The sequence below is a fragment of the Dromiciops gliroides genome, chromosome 3 (genome assembly GCF_019393635.1).
Source record: "Dromiciops gliroides isolate mDroGli1 chromosome 3, mDroGli1.pri, whole genome shotgun sequence".
In the NCBI taxonomy this organism is placed as follows: domain Eukaryota; kingdom Metazoa; phylum Chordata; class Mammalia; order Microbiotheria; family Microbiotheriidae; genus Dromiciops; species Dromiciops gliroides.
Genome location: NC_057863.1, coordinates 437,519,372 through 437,536,466, shown reverse-complemented (window position 1 = coordinate 437,536,466; position 17,095 = coordinate 437,519,372). Strand labels below are relative to the sequence as shown.

The 17,095-nt window shown below is 35.6% G+C and overlaps 1 protein-coding gene across 3 annotated transcripts in view; it reads right to left on the bottom strand.

Annotated features, from left to right (window-relative positions):
* The window catches only part of LNPK (lunapark, ER junction formation factor), an 85,380-nt gene that overhangs the window by 47,095 nt on the left and 21,190 nt on the right, over positions 1-17,095 (bottom strand). For all 3 annotated transcript variants that reach the window (XM_043994608.1, XM_043994610.1, XM_043994609.1), the window contains exons 5-6: positions 9,403-9,461; positions 5,711-5,751 (exon numbers count right to left, since the gene is read on the bottom strand). In XM_043994608.1, coding sequence (XP_043850543.1) covers positions 5,711-5,751; positions 9,403-9,461 — 100 coding nt within the window. The remainder of the gene's footprint in view (positions 1-5,710; positions 5,752-9,402; positions 9,462-17,095) is intronic.

The following is a 17,095-nucleotide window of genomic DNA, read 5'->3' as shown; positions in this document are numbered from 1 at the left end:
TCACACACAAAAATATCCATTGATGGGGTGGCACTAGCAATGGAGACTATCAGGAAAGGTCTCTTGGAGGAAATTTCAATAGAGTTGAGCCTTGAAAAGTGAACCTAGAAGTTTTAAAAGGCAGGGGGGAAAAGGGAAAGGATTTCATGAATGGAGAAACAGACTATGCAAAGGCACTTAGGTGAGATCTGGAAGTTCATGATTGGGAACAGCAAATCTGTCTTGACAGGATCTAAGAGTACAAGGGAGCAATGTATAATACCCTGGAAAGTTAGGCTGACAACAGAAGGGGAGGGAAGAAGTAGGTAGGGATCTGAGAGAGATAGGGAAGACATAGATGGGGTATAAAGGAACAGAGAATGGTTGCCAGGGAAAGGTGCTTTAGTCTAAGAAGTCTTCAGGAATTCTTTGTAAAGCCATATAGTAGCTTATTATACTCTTCCCAGTCACTATGGTAACCATGATGTGATGAAACAGTAGAAAGGAAATGGGAATTTGCGGTGACATAACTACAATGGAGGGCAGTTGGCAAGATATCCTAGCTAGACCATAGCGATAGCTGGCTGGTTGGTCTTACTGCCACAAGTCTTTCCCCACTCCACTGTCCATCCTCCATTCAGTTGTAAAAGTGATCTTAAAGCACAAATCCAACAATGTCACATACAGACAGAGACACACACACACACAAACACCCATCAATAAATTCCAGTGATTCCCTATCACCTCAAGGATGAAATATAAACTCCTTTGTTTGGCATCCAAAGTCCTTTATAATCTTTGCCTCTGCCACATTTCTGGTCTTCTTACATTTCACACCATACCACTTACTCTGTGATCCAGTGACACTTGCCTCCTTGCTATTGCTTACACAAGACACTCCATTTCCTGCCTCTGGACATTTTCACTGGCTGTCCTCCATACCTAGAATGTTTTCCTTCTTCACCTCTGCCTCCTTGCCTGCCTGGCTTCCTTCATGCCCTAGCTAAAATCCCACCTTCTACAAGAAGTCTTTCTCAATCCCTCTTAATTCTAGTGTTTTCCTTCTTTTGACAATCTCCAATTTATCCTGTATATATCTTGTTTGTAGATATGTTTACATGCTACCTTTCCTTGTAACCTCAGTGCTTAGTGCAGTGCCTAGAACACAATAGCACCTAATAAATGTTTATTGAGTAAAAGACAGCACTTAATAACTGTTCCTTAGTGGGACTAATTTGTCAAAAGTGCAATGCACTCAGACATCACCTTAAGAAAAATTTATCCAGATATTTTAGAAATAGATACTTTAGTGCTGTTAATTACTTCTAGAAACATAAAATTTTCATCTTAAAATCAATAAGCATTTATTGTTTACCAATAGTTATTCATGTATTTTATGTGAAATAAATAATAACTTTAAAATAAATTCACTAAAGGATCATAGAAGCATAGATTAAGAGCCCTAAGTAGCCTTCAGAAGTCATCTATTCTAACCCTCATTTTATAAATGAATCTGAAGCTCAGAGAAGGGATTTGTCCAAGGTCACACATGAACCACGTAGCAAAGTAAGGACTCAAACTCAGGTTGCCTGACTCCATATTGTGAATGTTTTCTATTGCATCACAATATAAGGGAACAAAGCCTCAAAACTCACTTAAGAATATCTTCTACGTGCATTTCTATAATCCCTTCTTCAAAGACAAAAGAAAGGGGGCAGCTAGGTGGCACAGTGGATAAAGCACCCACCCTGGATTCAGGAGGACCTGAGTTCAAATCTGGCCTCAGACACTTGACACTTACTAGCTGTGTGACCTTGGGCAAGTCACTTAACCCTCATTGCCCAACCAAAAAAAAATTTAATTTAAATATATATATATATATATACATATATATATATATATATATACACACACACACACACACACACCACAAATGTAAAGTTAAATAAATTATATATAAAATAGTTAAATCCAAGGAAGGAAGGAAGGAGAAAGGGAAGTAGCAGTTGGGGGATCAGGAAAGGTTTCATCAGGTTTCATGAAGAAGATGGTATTCTGTTGATTTTATCTCTATAACTTTTCATCTTTGTTCCCATTTCTATTCTCAATACTACCACCCCATAGTAGAGGTTCTAATTAGCATATGCCTGGGCTACTTCAAGAGGCCCGGAACATATCTTCCTGCCTGGTCTTTCTCCATACTGAAACCAATCTTTCCTATTGTTGTTAGACTAATCTTACTTAGAAGAGACATTATTTCATTCCACAGTTTACAAGCCCAATGTAGTTCCCTATTTGCATATTACATTTAGACTCCTTGACTTAGCATTCAATGCCCTTGATAACTTGACCTCACACTGTCTTTTCATTCTAATTCCCTATTACTGCTCCCCTCCACAAGCCTCTATGCTTCAAACCAAACTACATGCTATTGACTGTTCACACCAGACCTTAGCTCACAATGTTTACTATGATTTATTCTTCCTGACTATGGATATTTGTTACAAGGGCTTTTTCTTTTTTTGTTCATATAGAGCAGGGCTTCTTGGACTTTTTCCACTCACAACCCCTTTTCACCCAAGAAATTTTTACATGACCTTGGATCAGGATATAATATAGGTATACATAACTTTTAACAGTTGCCATCTTTTTCACGACCCCCACATTCAGTTACATGACCCCATATGGGGTCTCAACCCACAGTTTAAAAAACTAGGATATAGAGGTGAAGTGATATGAAGAGAAGAAATGGGGTAACAAAAAGAAAAAAAGAGATGTTCACTCAAGCATCTTTTTAAAAAACGTTCAGAAGGGTACAAAGACCAAAAGAAGAAACACAGACAAGTAGAGATAGCTTTGAAAGTTACATGTTTAATTTATTTTATATTTAAAAGAAAAGCAAGCTGTGTATAATAGTACAGCTTAATGTACAATCTTTTTATTTTTCCTGCTATACTCCGTATACGAAAATACCCATTTTACTTGGTGTTCGTTAAGTTAGGATTTTTTACAAAACATTTCATATGCTTGGAAATGTTTTTTACAAAACATTTCATCACACTCTTTAAGCTTAATACAAAAATTACCTTCTCCATGAAGCTTTTCCTAACACTTCTGCCCCCGTACTCACACCCCCAACCCCTACCCCCTACCCCCACCACTCCCATTAATAACAGCTGGCCTTTATATAAGCATTGTAAGGTCTGCTATATACTTTACAACTATTTAATTTCTATGTTTTAGTTGTCTAGAATGGGCGAAAAAGGTGTTCTCATGGAGTGCACTTTCCAGATAAATGAAGATTACCTTTTTAAGAGTCTGAATTATTTATTTTACCCTTTTTATGGAAGGCTTTAATGTCATAGAATACAGAATACAATTTAATCTTTGATGTCATATCTCTCCCAAGATCACAGCACTAAAGCACTTAAAACTTATAGACCCCCATAACTAGCTCTGAAAACAGCAGCACAAAAAAGCCTGAAGCTTAGGACCATGCCTAACCTCCCTTAAGTGAGCCAAGCCAGATTTTTATCTCAAGTTCAAAGTCAAGAAATAGGCTGGGGACATGAATAAACAACAACAACAAAAAAGAATTTGACCATAACAAGATACTACAGTGTCATGGAAGACCAATACATAAACTCCAAAGATAATAATATGAACACAGCTTTTTAAAAAAGGCTCAAAAAATGCTAACTGTACCCAAGAAGAATTCCTGAAAGAGTTAATGAAAGAGATAAGTGGTAGAGAAAAAAATTTGGAAAAGAAAGTTAATGCTAGAAAATTACGAAGAGAATTAAGAGTTTGGTAAAAGTGGCACAAAAAATATTGAAGAAAATAATACCTTAAAAAAGCAGAATAGGTCAAATGGAAAAGGAAATGCAAAAATTCAGTGGGAAAAAATGAACTCCTTAAATAGCAGAATTGGCCAAAGAGAAATAGAAGAAGCTCACTGAAGAAAATAATTCCTTAAAAACTAAAACTGGAAGTTAGTGACTCCATGAGACAACAAGAAACAATAAAACAAACCCAAAAGAATGAAAAAAAAAAAGAAGAAAAAGTGAAATATCCCATTAGAAAAACAACTGAAGGGGCAGCTAGGTGGCACAGTGGATAGAGCACTGGCCCTGGATTCAGGAGGACCTGAGTTCAAATCCAGCTTCAGACCCTTGACACTTACTAGCTGTGTGACCCTGGGCAAGTCACTTAAGCCCAACTGCCTCACCAAAAAAAAAAAAAAGGAGAGAAAAACAACTGACCTAGAAAATAGATGAAGGAGAAATAATTTAAGACTTATTGATCTAACTGAAAGCCATGATCAAAGAGCTTAGATATCATATTTCAAGAAATTATCAAGGGAAACTATCCGAATATCTTAGATGCAGGGGTTATAATAGAAAGTGAAAGAATCCACCAAACACCTCCCAAAGAGATTCCAAAATGAAGGAGAAAATATTGCAAGCAACCAGAAAGAAACAATTCAAATATACTGGAGTCAGTCAGGATCACACAAGATTCAACAGTTTCCACATAAAAGGAGCAGAAGGGCTTGGAATATGATATTCCAAAAGGCAAAGAAGCTAGTATTACAACCAAGAATCATCTATTCAGCAAAACAGAGTATAATCCTACAAGGGGAAAAAATGGATATTTAATGAATAGAGGAATTTCAAGCATTCATGATGAAAAGCTAAATAGAAAATTTGACATTCCAACAAGACTCAAGAGAAGCATAAAAATTTAAATATGAAAGTGTAATCATAAGGGACTAAATAAAGTTAAACTGTTTACATTCTTATAAGGGAAAATGATGTCTGTAACTCCTAATATCTTTATCATTATTAGGGCAGTTAAAAGGACTTTACATGGACAGAAGGTATGGGTGTGAGTCAATTAAGTTGGAATGATCTCCAAAAAATAAATAAATAAATGAAGGGGGAAAGAAAGAACAATGCAAAAAGATTTTTTTCTCACATAAAAGAGGTACACAAGGAAGAGCTTCTACAATATGGGGGAAAATGGGGAGGGGGAGCAGAGAGAAGGTGGCCTGAGGCAATGCTTGAATCTCACTCTTATTAGAATCAGTTCAAAGAAGGAAGAAAATTGTGTGTATATGTACACACACACACACACACACACACACTCTCTCTCTCTCTCTCTCTCTCTCTCTCTCAATTGTGTATAGAATATCACTTACCTGATAGGGGAATAAGAAAAAGAAGATGGGTGGGTAGGAAATGATAAAAGGAATATATGATTGTGATGTACTTCTGTTGTACTATAAGAAATGATGGGGGGGGTGGACTAAGGGAGGTAGTGGTTAGAAACAAAATAGAATTTTTAGGAGGGACAGGATAAAAAGTGAGAGAGAATAAATGCAACATAATGGGATGGAAGGAAATACACAACTAGTAATCATAACTGGGAATGTGAATGGGATGAGCTCACCCATAAAATGAATGCAGAAATAAAAGGGATGCTTATCAATTGGGCAATGGCTTAACGAGTTGTAGTATATGATTATCATGGACTATTATTGTGCTGTGAGAAATGATGAGTGGGATGGTTTCAGAAAAACGTAGCAAGACCTGTCTAAAAGAATATTCTTTCTTCTGAACACCATTAATCCCCAACCTCTGTAAATCACTCATCCAATTCTGACCTTTTTTATGTGAAAGCTGTTTTATTTAAGTTAATCTGTCCAAAACATTAATAAAATTTTACTTACTATTTTTTTCTTCTGTAATTTTAAATCATCCAATGCTTCATCTAAGAAAACAAGATTTTTAATAAATATTAGTGGTTTTTTAAAACTTAGATATCTTTAAAAAAAACTAGGGGAAAGGTCCAAAATGTTATATATTGACCATTATTAAAAAATTTTTAATATGTCAATACTTATCTAAATATAACTCATATGAAAAAGCAATACTATAACACACCCATATTCCACTAGTTTAATTCTTTTGTAAAAGTTTTAAACTTTTTAATATTCTTTAAAACAAAATAAACTTAACAAAAAAACCTCTTTCCTAATTTGTCTCTGCCAAATTTCATGGGTGAAGCAAAAAATACAAAAGCACATTACCTACTCATGCATTTTAAAAAACATATATCTTCTATTATTTCTTCCCCTTTCCTTTAAGGGAACAATTTAAAACATTTCACATCTCCCTCTATTTTAAAAAAAATGCAAAATGCCCTTTTGCTTGTTTTACTACTGATGATCAGTATACTAGTTGGGAAAACGTTTTAAAAGCTAGTGATGGGGCAGCTAGGTGGCGCAGTGGATAGAGCACCAGCCCTGGAGTCAGGAGTACCTGAGTTCAAATCCGGCCTCAGACACTTAACACTTACTAGCTGTGTGACCCTGGGCAAGTCACTTAACCCCAATTGCCTCACAAAAAAAGAAAAAAAAAATTTTTTAAAAAAAAGCTAGTGATATAAATACTATGGAGGCGACTGACAGGGAATATTAAAAACTAATCCTAAATTTCCAGAGTTCACCTGTTCATATTGTACTTAAATTTACACGCTGTCTCATAATGAATATTTTAAGTGGTAATTCTAAATGTAGATGGAACTCTTCCAATATATATGAATTCTCCAATTTTCCATAACAAAAATGACTAGAGTCATAACTACCAAAGACACCTGTATCATTGTTGGAAATTACCTAGTGGAAAATAGGGCATTAGTAGAAAAAACAAACATCATTAAATAAATGTGTTGGCATTTAACTAAAACTATAAACATATAATCAGGACTAGCCCTGGGTTAAGATAGCAAAATGCCTAAGACACAACAATAGTCATTTTTAATATGCTTTTTGATAAATGTACATTTTTAACAGCAATTCAACAAACATTTATCAAATGACTACAATGTGGAAGTCACTGTGCTAATGCCATAAAATTCCACTTTCCATGAGACCTATTTATTTTAAGCCAGTATCATGTAAGATAAAGAACACTGGACTTGGCTCAGGAGACCTGGGTTTATACTGTAGCCTACATACACACTAGCTGTGCATTACAACCTCCTTAAGCCTCAAGTTTCCCTTGAGCAAAGTACAGATAATAATACTTATGTTACCTTTCTCAAATGGTTGTTGTGAGAAGAAGCACTTTGTACAGCTTAAAGTATTGTATAAATGTGACTTACTATCAATACTGTAATAAGTAAAGTTGCATGTATTACAGTGAATGCTTACTGCGTCCAATGGGCAAGACCAAAATTTTCAAACCTTGCTTTGTTCGCATAAATGCCTCGTCTCACCTCTGAGTACATGACTTTCTCACTGAACGCATAAAGCAACAAAATACACTTTATCCTATTTAAAGAAAAAAGTAAATTCATCAAAAATACAAAATTATTGAAATGTGGGTGGTTGTTGTTTTAACTAGAAAAAGCAATGTATGAAGGATAAGTACCCAAAAGGCCAAATATTCATTAGAGTGCGAACAGACCAAAAGGGTAGTAGTCCTCAAGAAATAAGGGATTGAAAAGGTAAGCAGGATTATAAGTATACAGTACTTTGCTTCGTAAAATAGATATTAGTTTGAAAATTTTAAATTATATTTTTAAACTCTTTAAAATTACTAAGTGAATTCATATAAATCCTTTTGGAAACAGTCATTATTAGCATGACTTACCCTGATTTATCTAATTTTTAAAATTCAGTTGTTCATGTATTGGATTTTCCTAAAAACTACATACTTGTACTTAAATTATAGACTGAATTGAAAATGTCTGCATTTAAAGGGTAATGAAATGAAAAGAAAATGTTTTATGTATCTTATCACAATACAAGCTCCCGAAAAGCAGGAAGCATCTCTTTGTATCTTCTATAGAATGTAGCAGGAAAGTTGTGAAATACACAAAACTTCCTGTTTACAAAACACTTTGACATACATTGTGAACCCATTTGATCCTTACAACTGCCCTGTGAAGTAGTTAGATGAAAGCATGGTTATCCCTATAAATCAAAGGAAGAAACAAAAATTTAATTAGAAAGATCTGCTCAAAGTCACAGTGCCTCTATTGATGTGATAAGAAACATAAAACATGTATCTATTTGCACTAAACTATAGCCTTTGGGTTAAATAGTAGAATGACAATTAAGGTGTCCTTTGCTCCATATGATAGATATATGCTCAGAGTTAAATGTATGATGAAATCTCATTGACTTTTTACAAAATTAGTGATGTGCTATCACATATATAAGGAGGAAAAAAATCTTCCAATTGCTGGCAAAGAAGTTATGATTACAATAATAACCTACCCCAGTCTATGCCATCCATGTGGTACTAATATATATTCCTACTGGTATCTTTTTTGGGTCCTTTCAGAACTTCACAACATTTTCCCAGAACCACAATATGCCCTTTTCACTAAAAGGAAACTTCTCTCACTTCTGGAGTCCAATGTAAAAAAAAAAAAAAAGGTACAGATGCCAAAATCTGTTTCCCTACCTACTTTATATTAACTGTTGTCATGTAAATTTGTTTTAATGAATACTTATTCCAGCTTAAACATTCCTCAAACTTGACTTAAACTTTAGCAATTCTTCAAGTTTGAATTTTTTATAACAAGAGAAAAATGAAGTACTCTGTGTAGTAAATTTTTTTTAGTAATTTATGGTTTTTAAGATCTGAAAATATGCAGTAATGGGATAAATATAAAAAATACATTTTGCAATGGGTTAGTGGATTTGAATGTGAACTATAGGTCATTTGACTGTAAGGTTAGATCTAATTGTGTTTATTAACAAGATCAGAAATAATAATGTCAATAAATAAGTCTTTAGAGTAATAACATTCCAAACTTTTTATTCTTAAATATATCAGGATTAGTTTACTTGGTAAAAACAGTAAGTCTATTGATCTAAACCAAGTTCATTTTTAATGTCTCTCCTAATTTAGAGGAAAGGGATTTTTTGTTGTTTATTAAAGAATGTCCTATACATTAGGCTACTTAGAAATATAACAGATGAAAATTCTTATCCAAAGATATATACATATTTACATGCATAGTTATATCCAAAGATACATAGATATTTAAACATGTTTTTCTAGATTTAGAGTCAGGATACCTGGGTTCAAATATTGTCTCTGGACCTTTGATCAGTGACCATGAACAAACTCCTTAGACTAGTTAGTATAAATTTCAGTTTGTTCATCAGTAAAATGGCCATAATTATACTCAAAGTATCTAATCTCAAAGAGTTATAAAGATCAAATATTATATATTAAAGAAACACAAATATTAACACATAGTTATTATTTTACATTGAATATTCAACATTAATTTCTAAATTCACATTCTCATGTAACATGCTACGATAGGACACCAGTTATAAATTAGAATTTCTGTGGGAAAGATTTTACTTTCTTTTAAAAGTTAGAAAAACAGACTTACTATTTCTTTCTGTTCTCTTGGAAAAGAAGAAAATAAGTACTGTTCGTATGGTCCATATGCTGTGAGAGAAAAATAATTTAGAAATCAAAATTATCTTTGGGATAGATGAACAAAAAATATTAACTTAGAGACTTAAGAAAAAGAACATATGCACATATTTTACATTTAGAGATATCCAAATTCAAAAAGACATTTGTTTCCCCTTTGTTATAATAATCAAAAGGGGCAACATGTCAAAAAGCTACCTAACGTCAAATCAGAAGTCTGTTAAAGAATCCTCTTAGTATACATTCCCTCTAGAAAAACACACCTAGGAAACTGGGACAATGCAGCATAAAAAAAATCCATATTCCATGTCCCTACCTAGCTTTCTTCTAATACGTCTTCCATTCAATATAGAAGGTTAAATACCTATAATTCCATTATTGAAATATATGTACCATGAAAGTGTTAATCCCAAAAAAGAGCTATTTGCAAAAAGATTTTTACAGAAGCATTATACATATTTTTTTTAAAAAGACCCTGCAAACAATCTAAACATGCAACAGTATAGGAATTATAAAATAAAGCATGGTATATTAATGTAATAGAATACTATGATGCCATCAAGGCTGACAAGTATGAGGATTACAAAGAAATCTGGACAGAATTTAAGAAAATAATGCAAAGTGAAAAAAAACAGAACCAGAAGAATGGAATATACAAAATGACAACATGAGGAGAAAAATGAATAAAAATGGACAAAAAGAAACTTCCAGGGGCAGCTAGGTGGCGCAGTGGATAGAGCACCGGCCCTGGATTCAGGAGGACCTGAGTTCAAATCCGGCCTCAGACACTTAACACTTACTAGCTGTGTGACTCTGGGCAAGTCACTTAATCCCAATTGCCTCACAAAAAAAAAAAAAAAAGAAACTTCCAGGTAACATGAGCAACAAGATGGCAAACTAGATATTTTCTCTGATCCCCACAACCTCGCAAAGCTTTCTTTTTTTTTTCTCTGCAAAGCAATTGGGGTTAAGTGACTTGCCCAGGGTCACACAGCTAGTAAGTGTTAAGTGTCTGAGGCAGGATTTGAACTCAGGTCCTCCTGAATCCAGGGCCGGTGCTCTATCCACTGCGCCACCTAGCTTCCCCCATCAAAGCTTTCTAAAACAGAAATTATACACCAAAAATAAAGCAACCTCAGCTGTCTCCATGATCTGGGACACCTAGAATTTGAGAGATGGTTAAAAAATAAAATGGACATCCACAGACTCAGCTCATTCAGCACCCCTTCCCCACCTCCAAGCTACACTAGCAGACCAAAGGACCCCTGTTGAGACTTGCAACAAAACCCAAACTGACCCCATACCCTGTCCTCCTCCCTCTTTCCAGTGCCATGAAGACTGCAGCTCCAGACTAAGGAAGTTTACTCAAGTAAGTGATGGAGAGCTGGTAGCTGAGAACATTTTAGAATTTATTTAGTAACAAAATCAGTGCTGAGGATCTCCTCACTCTGGAACATCGCCAGTACAATTCTCCCATTGAGTTCCTCCTGGGCCTCCATCTGGGGGAGGGGCACAGGCCAATCAACTTTCATTATCCTTCTGGTTCTGCTTCTGATTTTCTAAAACATTCATCTCAGGGTTATTGTGAGGTTCCAATTTTTAAAAAATGTATGTGAAGAGGGGCAGCTAGGTGGTGCAATGGATTAAGCACCGACCCTGGATTCAGGAAGACCTGAGTTCAAATGCAGCTTCAGACACTTAACACTTACTAGCTGTGTGACCCTGGGCAAGTCACTTAACCTTCATTGCCCTGCCCTCCCCCAAAAAAAGGTTTAAAAAATGTATGTGAAGCACTTTACAAATGTGTAAGTATCATTAAAATGTTAATATCATTATTCCTATCTTAAAGTTTTTCTCTAAAGCACAGAAAAATAAACATTACAATATCAACATTCAACAATGGAATAATTTAAACTTTTAACAGTAAAATATGGGGAAATTAACAACAGGGACTAGTGGAATACTCCTGATGGCTGGGCAAGTTGTACAAGTCACAAATACTGCAATACCTGTCTGACCACGAAGGCAGAATGCTGCATAAAGTCAGTGTGTTGCTGTTTTTCCTCAACTATTTGGGGTGTTTTTGTTGTTGCTATTATAAAATTCAATGGGGTTGGGGGAAATACAGAATTTACTAATACAAAAAACAAAAGGCATCAATAAATCTTTATTTTTCTTTACATAATATGCTATGATAAAGAAGGGATTTGATGACCATTCTGTTCACAAGCCTCAAATTCTCTACAGCAATGGAAAATCTCAACCTGCCCCAAATCTTTACTACCCAAAAATATAAGAGTAGGAGATATGACTGGAGGAAGAAAGGGAAGGAACATGGCAAGAAGAAAAAAGCCCCCAAATGTCACTGTTCTCTAATCCCTATAGATGACAATATACCCCAACCTCTTTCCATAACTCCCAATATAGTCAAACTGGTCAGTATGTCTCATAAGGTTATGTGATCAGTTGTCAATAGTACTCTTTAGCTAGAAAAACTAAAGCTTCCTCACTGTTTTGTCCTTTATGGTGTTTATTTGCACACCTAAGGAACAGAAATATTTTTTTTTTGCTTAAATGCCAATTTTTATTTAAAGATTAAGAATATTTTACTCTCATACACCAAAACTTTAAATGCATGTATAAACAAACACACAAAATTCCATAGGAAATTCTAGTTCAGTGTAATAGAAAAACTGGAAGGAAGTATTTGTAATCAAAAGACCTATATCAGAGTCCCAATTCTGCCACTCGCTACTAGTCTTTTGAAAATTAGCTACTTAATCTGTCCTTTTCTGTCCTACCCTGTAAAATAATACTTGCAATATTACTTCACAGTTGGGAGAAAAAGCAATGTAAAATGTAAAACATTTTATAAATGACCACCGTATAACAATCTACAAGAGTATAAATATGCTACTTTAGGTTATATACCTGAAATTCAGAAATAACTATTCTTTGGTATGTGATTTTTTAATTTACAAGTCAAAAGGAATTCTAAGCATTTCAAAGAAGGTTGATACACAGAGTAATCAAATGGTGTACAAAGTTTCTGGGTCAACAAAATGATGTTTTCAATGTCTCTGAAAGACTGGAAAATAACTAATACAGACAAGGTTAAATTAATATTTTTAATACTATCAAATGGAATTCTTTCAGATTAAAAAATTTTTAGAAGAGTAAATGAGGCATTTCTGAAATCTAAATTACCATCTATAGTATAAATCTTTTGCCAACCTACCAATTAAACAATTTAACGAGAATATATTTTACCAATGTCTTTTGCGGGGGTGGGGGTGGGGGGTTAGGATTAAGTGACTTGCTCAGGGTCACACAGCTAGTAAGTGTCAAGTGTCTGAAACCAGATTTGAACTAAGGTCTTCCTGAATCCAGGGCCAGTGTTTTATCCACTGTACCACCTAGCTGCCCCCCACCAATGTATTCTTTCAAGAAACTCAAGGTACTGTCAACACTTGATTTCCTTTGCTAGAATAAATTTACATAGTCCTTTTGTGAGCAATCTAAAGTAGCAAATTACTCCAAAATGGGACAGATTGACATACTTCAGTATTCCTATGACACCAATATCTCTAAAGGTCTAGTACTTCTGTAAATCAAATCATAACAAATACTAGCAACTGCTTGTCACTGATTGATAACTAAGAAAAAATACAATTCTCCCCCCAAAAAGGAGAGTGCTAAACTACAAAAAAACATACAAGTTGCAAATGACTGAATATAAGCACAAGCTTCTAAAGGCTCTATCAAATAAATCTAAGTGATAGAAGAAAGCTGTTTGGTTTTTGTTTTTGTTTTACAAACCTAACTCCTAAACCCAGAAGATTACAAAGTCTTTTTATTAATGTTTCAGTATTTAATAGTATTCATCATGAATTTAAAACAATGGATGCTTGACCCAAAATCTTGATAAGATAATCATTCAAAAGCAAAGAGTCCACTAAACTGAAAACAGAAAAAAGAAAAGTTCAGTTATATAATGAGCAGTACTCCAAACAAATCCCCTTAAACACAGAAATGAATACATATTCCTCAATAAATGAAATAAATGCTTTTTTAAAAAAAATATTGCTTTAAGGTGGATTTCAGGTAAATAACTCCTATTTTCCAGTGACTAACATTAAAAATATGCCTGGTGGGGGCAGTAGATGGCGCAGTGGATAAAGCACCAGCGCTGGATTCAGGACGAACTGGGTTCAAATCTGACCTCAGACACTTGACACTTTCTAGCTGTGTGACCCTGGGTAAATCACTTAATCCTCATTGCCCCGTAAAAATAAAAAAAAATTAAAATAAAATAAAATAAACATTAAAAAAATATGCCTGGTATAAAAATATTTCTAACATGAAGTACTTCTCACAATATATTAAAATCACAAAGGAATGCAATCAACTTTTTTTCCAATCATGCTTTGTAAGGAAAAATTATTATTTTCAAAAGCTAAACAATATGCAACACTGTACATGTTCAAAGTAAGTTAAAATACAGTACAGTATTTTAAAAGAGTAATTCCCTTGCCTTATTAAAGAGGTAATGATAAATAAACCTTTAGTAGTTTGTTTTTCACCAGCTTTAAGCTGCTAGTATCTCTTCCTTTTCTGACATTTACTTAACACTGAGCAGCCTCCTTCTAGTCATCTTTACCTAATAAAACTGATCTAGTTTGTTACAGTACTTTTAGCAGTAGATGTTATAAGCACAAAGCTCAGGAATAAGATATCCAATCTTTACTTAGCAATAGAAGAGGGGGCAGCTAGGTGGTGCAGTGGATAGAGCACCAGTCCTGGAGTCAGGAGGACCTGAGTTCAAATCCGGTCTCAGACACTTAACACTTACTAAGTGCTAGTGTGACCCTGGGCAAGTCACTTAACCCCAATTGCCTCACTAAAAAAAAAAAAGTAATAGAAGACTAGACATTGGCCAGGATATATATTTTCCTAATAAAAACTGAATTCAAAGCTCATGCTTGTATTCATACCTCATCTCTGAGATCCCCTCCAGGTCCAGACCTATATAATCCTATGATTCTCTGATCTAACTAATGGTTGATCAACCATATATCCAAATACATTTTTAAAACTCAAAAACTGGTGACAAAATACTAACAAAGGTAGCATGATATAGTGGAAAGAGTATTAGGGTTGGAATCAGGAAAGAATAATTTCCATCTCCATCTCCAACACTTATTAGTTGGGTAACAATAACCAAGTCAAAACTTCTTGAAGCCTCAGTTTCCTCATCATTGTTGTTAAATAGCTAACATTTATCCCTAGGTTGCCTTAAGGTTCACAAAGCACTTTACAAATGTCATCTCATTTTATCCCCACAACAGCCTGGGAAGGTAGGTGCTTTTACTATCAAGAAGTTAAATGACAGCCCCAAATCACACAATTAGTAAGCATCTAAGAAGGACCTTGAACTCAGGTCTTCATGAGGCCAGGTCCAGTGCTCTCTTCACTGTCCCACTGCTGCCTCCAAAGAGAAACTTCTACTGATGCACTTTCTTGGTAACTGTAATCTTAGACAGTTGCCTGATACACATTTCTTTTTTTTTTTTTTTGGCGGGGTTAAGTGACTTGCCCGGGGTCACACAGCTAGTAAGTGTCAAGTGTCGGAGGCCGGATTTGAACTCAGGTACTCCTGAGTCCAGGGCCGGTGCTTTATCCACTGAGCCACCTAGCTGCCCCCCACATTTCTTTTTAAAAATGGAAACAATAAAAGTTGTGGGAGTAAAAATTAAATCAACAAGCATTTAGTAAGTGCCTATTACTATATGCCACACACTATGCTAAGCAGTGGAAACACAAAGGCAAAAAGCAAGATATCCCTGTCCCCCTCCTCAAGGAGCTTACACTCCCACCATGGAAACATGTACTCATATATATGTATAAAAAATATATATATTTGTAGATCTATAGCTATATGTAGATAGACACACACACACTAAATATAAGGCAGCATTAAGGGTGAAGACACTGGTAGGTGAAAGAACCAGAAGTAGCCTCTTATAGAAGGCGATGCTTGAACTGAGTCTTGAAACTTACAAATTCCAAAAGGTGGAAATGAAAAGAGAGCATTTCAGGTGAGAGGGGAGCCTACACAAAGGTTCCAAAATGGGAAATGAGTGCAAGCAACAGCAAGTAGGGCCAGTATGGCTGAACCACAGAGTGGGTATAGGGGAGTAACATAAGAAAACTAGAGACATAGAAGGGGACCTGAAAAGGTTTAAAGCCAGAAAAACTTTAAATGCCAAGCTGAGGAGTTTGAATTTAATTGTAGAGGAAATAGGGAATCACTGGAATTTATTAAGTAGAATGTAACATAGTCTGATCTATGCTTTAGGATGTGTGAATGAAAGACTGGAGTGGGGAGTTGCAATAATGTAGGCAAGAAGCAATGATAGCCTGAACTAGCATAGTAGCTCAATTTCTTACCAACCCATCATCCCTGCACTAACTATACTCTCCTCTCTTTCCTATATATACTCCTCTCTTACCCACTAGTAAACTAATTCAATTCTACACTAGACTAACCAGCTAACAATATACCCTCAATTTCCTTGCCCTAGTCCCAACTGAGAGATTCAACTGGGGCAGCTGGGTGGTACAGTGGATAGAGCACCGGCCCTGGAGTCAGGAGGACCTGAGTTCAAATACAACCTCAGACACTCAACACTTACTAGCTGTGTGACCCTGGGCAAGTCACTTAACCCAAATTGCCTCACACACACACACAAAAAGATGATTCTTAGATTTATGCAAGCCCTCACTTCTCTCCTAACCTCCAATCTCACGTCTCCAAATGCCCATTGTATATCTAGAACTGGATTTCCAAAACTGAATTCATCTTTCCCAAAAAATCTCCCAACTTCTTATCTCCATTATTACTGTCAAGGGCACCACCATCCTTCCCAGCTCTACAAGCTAGATGTCAATATTCATTCCTCATTCTCACACTCCACCCCAACCCAACCAATTAGCTAGCCCTGTCATTTATACCTTTGTAACACCTTTTGCATATGGCCCCTTTTCTCCTCTGACACTGTAACCACCTTTATGCAGGCCTATATGACCTCACACCTAGACTACTGCAAACAGGCTTCTAGTTGGTCTCCCTGCCTAAGGCCTCTCCCCACTCAAGTTCATCCTCCACTTAGCTGTCAAACTGATCTTCCTTAAAGCACTGATCTGACCATATAAGCCTCCTATTCAATAAACTCCAGAAGCTTACTATTGCTTCCAGGATCAAATCTAACATCAGTTTGGTTTTTAAAGATCTTCATAGGGGGCAGCTAGGTGGTGCAGTGGAGAAAGCACTGCCCCTGGATTCAGGAGGTCCTGAGTTCAAACCCGGCCTCAGACACTTGACACTTACTAGCTGTGTGACCTTGGGCAAGTCACTTAACCCTCACTGCCCCCCCCCACACACACACACAAATTTTTTTTAAATAAATAAAGATCTTCATAACCTGGCCTCTCCTACCTTTCCAGGCTTCTTATACCTTAATCATATCCACATGTTCTGTGATCCAATGACATTGACCTCTATGCTCTTCCTCACATACTACATTCCATCTCCCAACTCTGAGTGTTTTCAATAACTGTCCTCCATGCCTGGAATACTCTCCCTC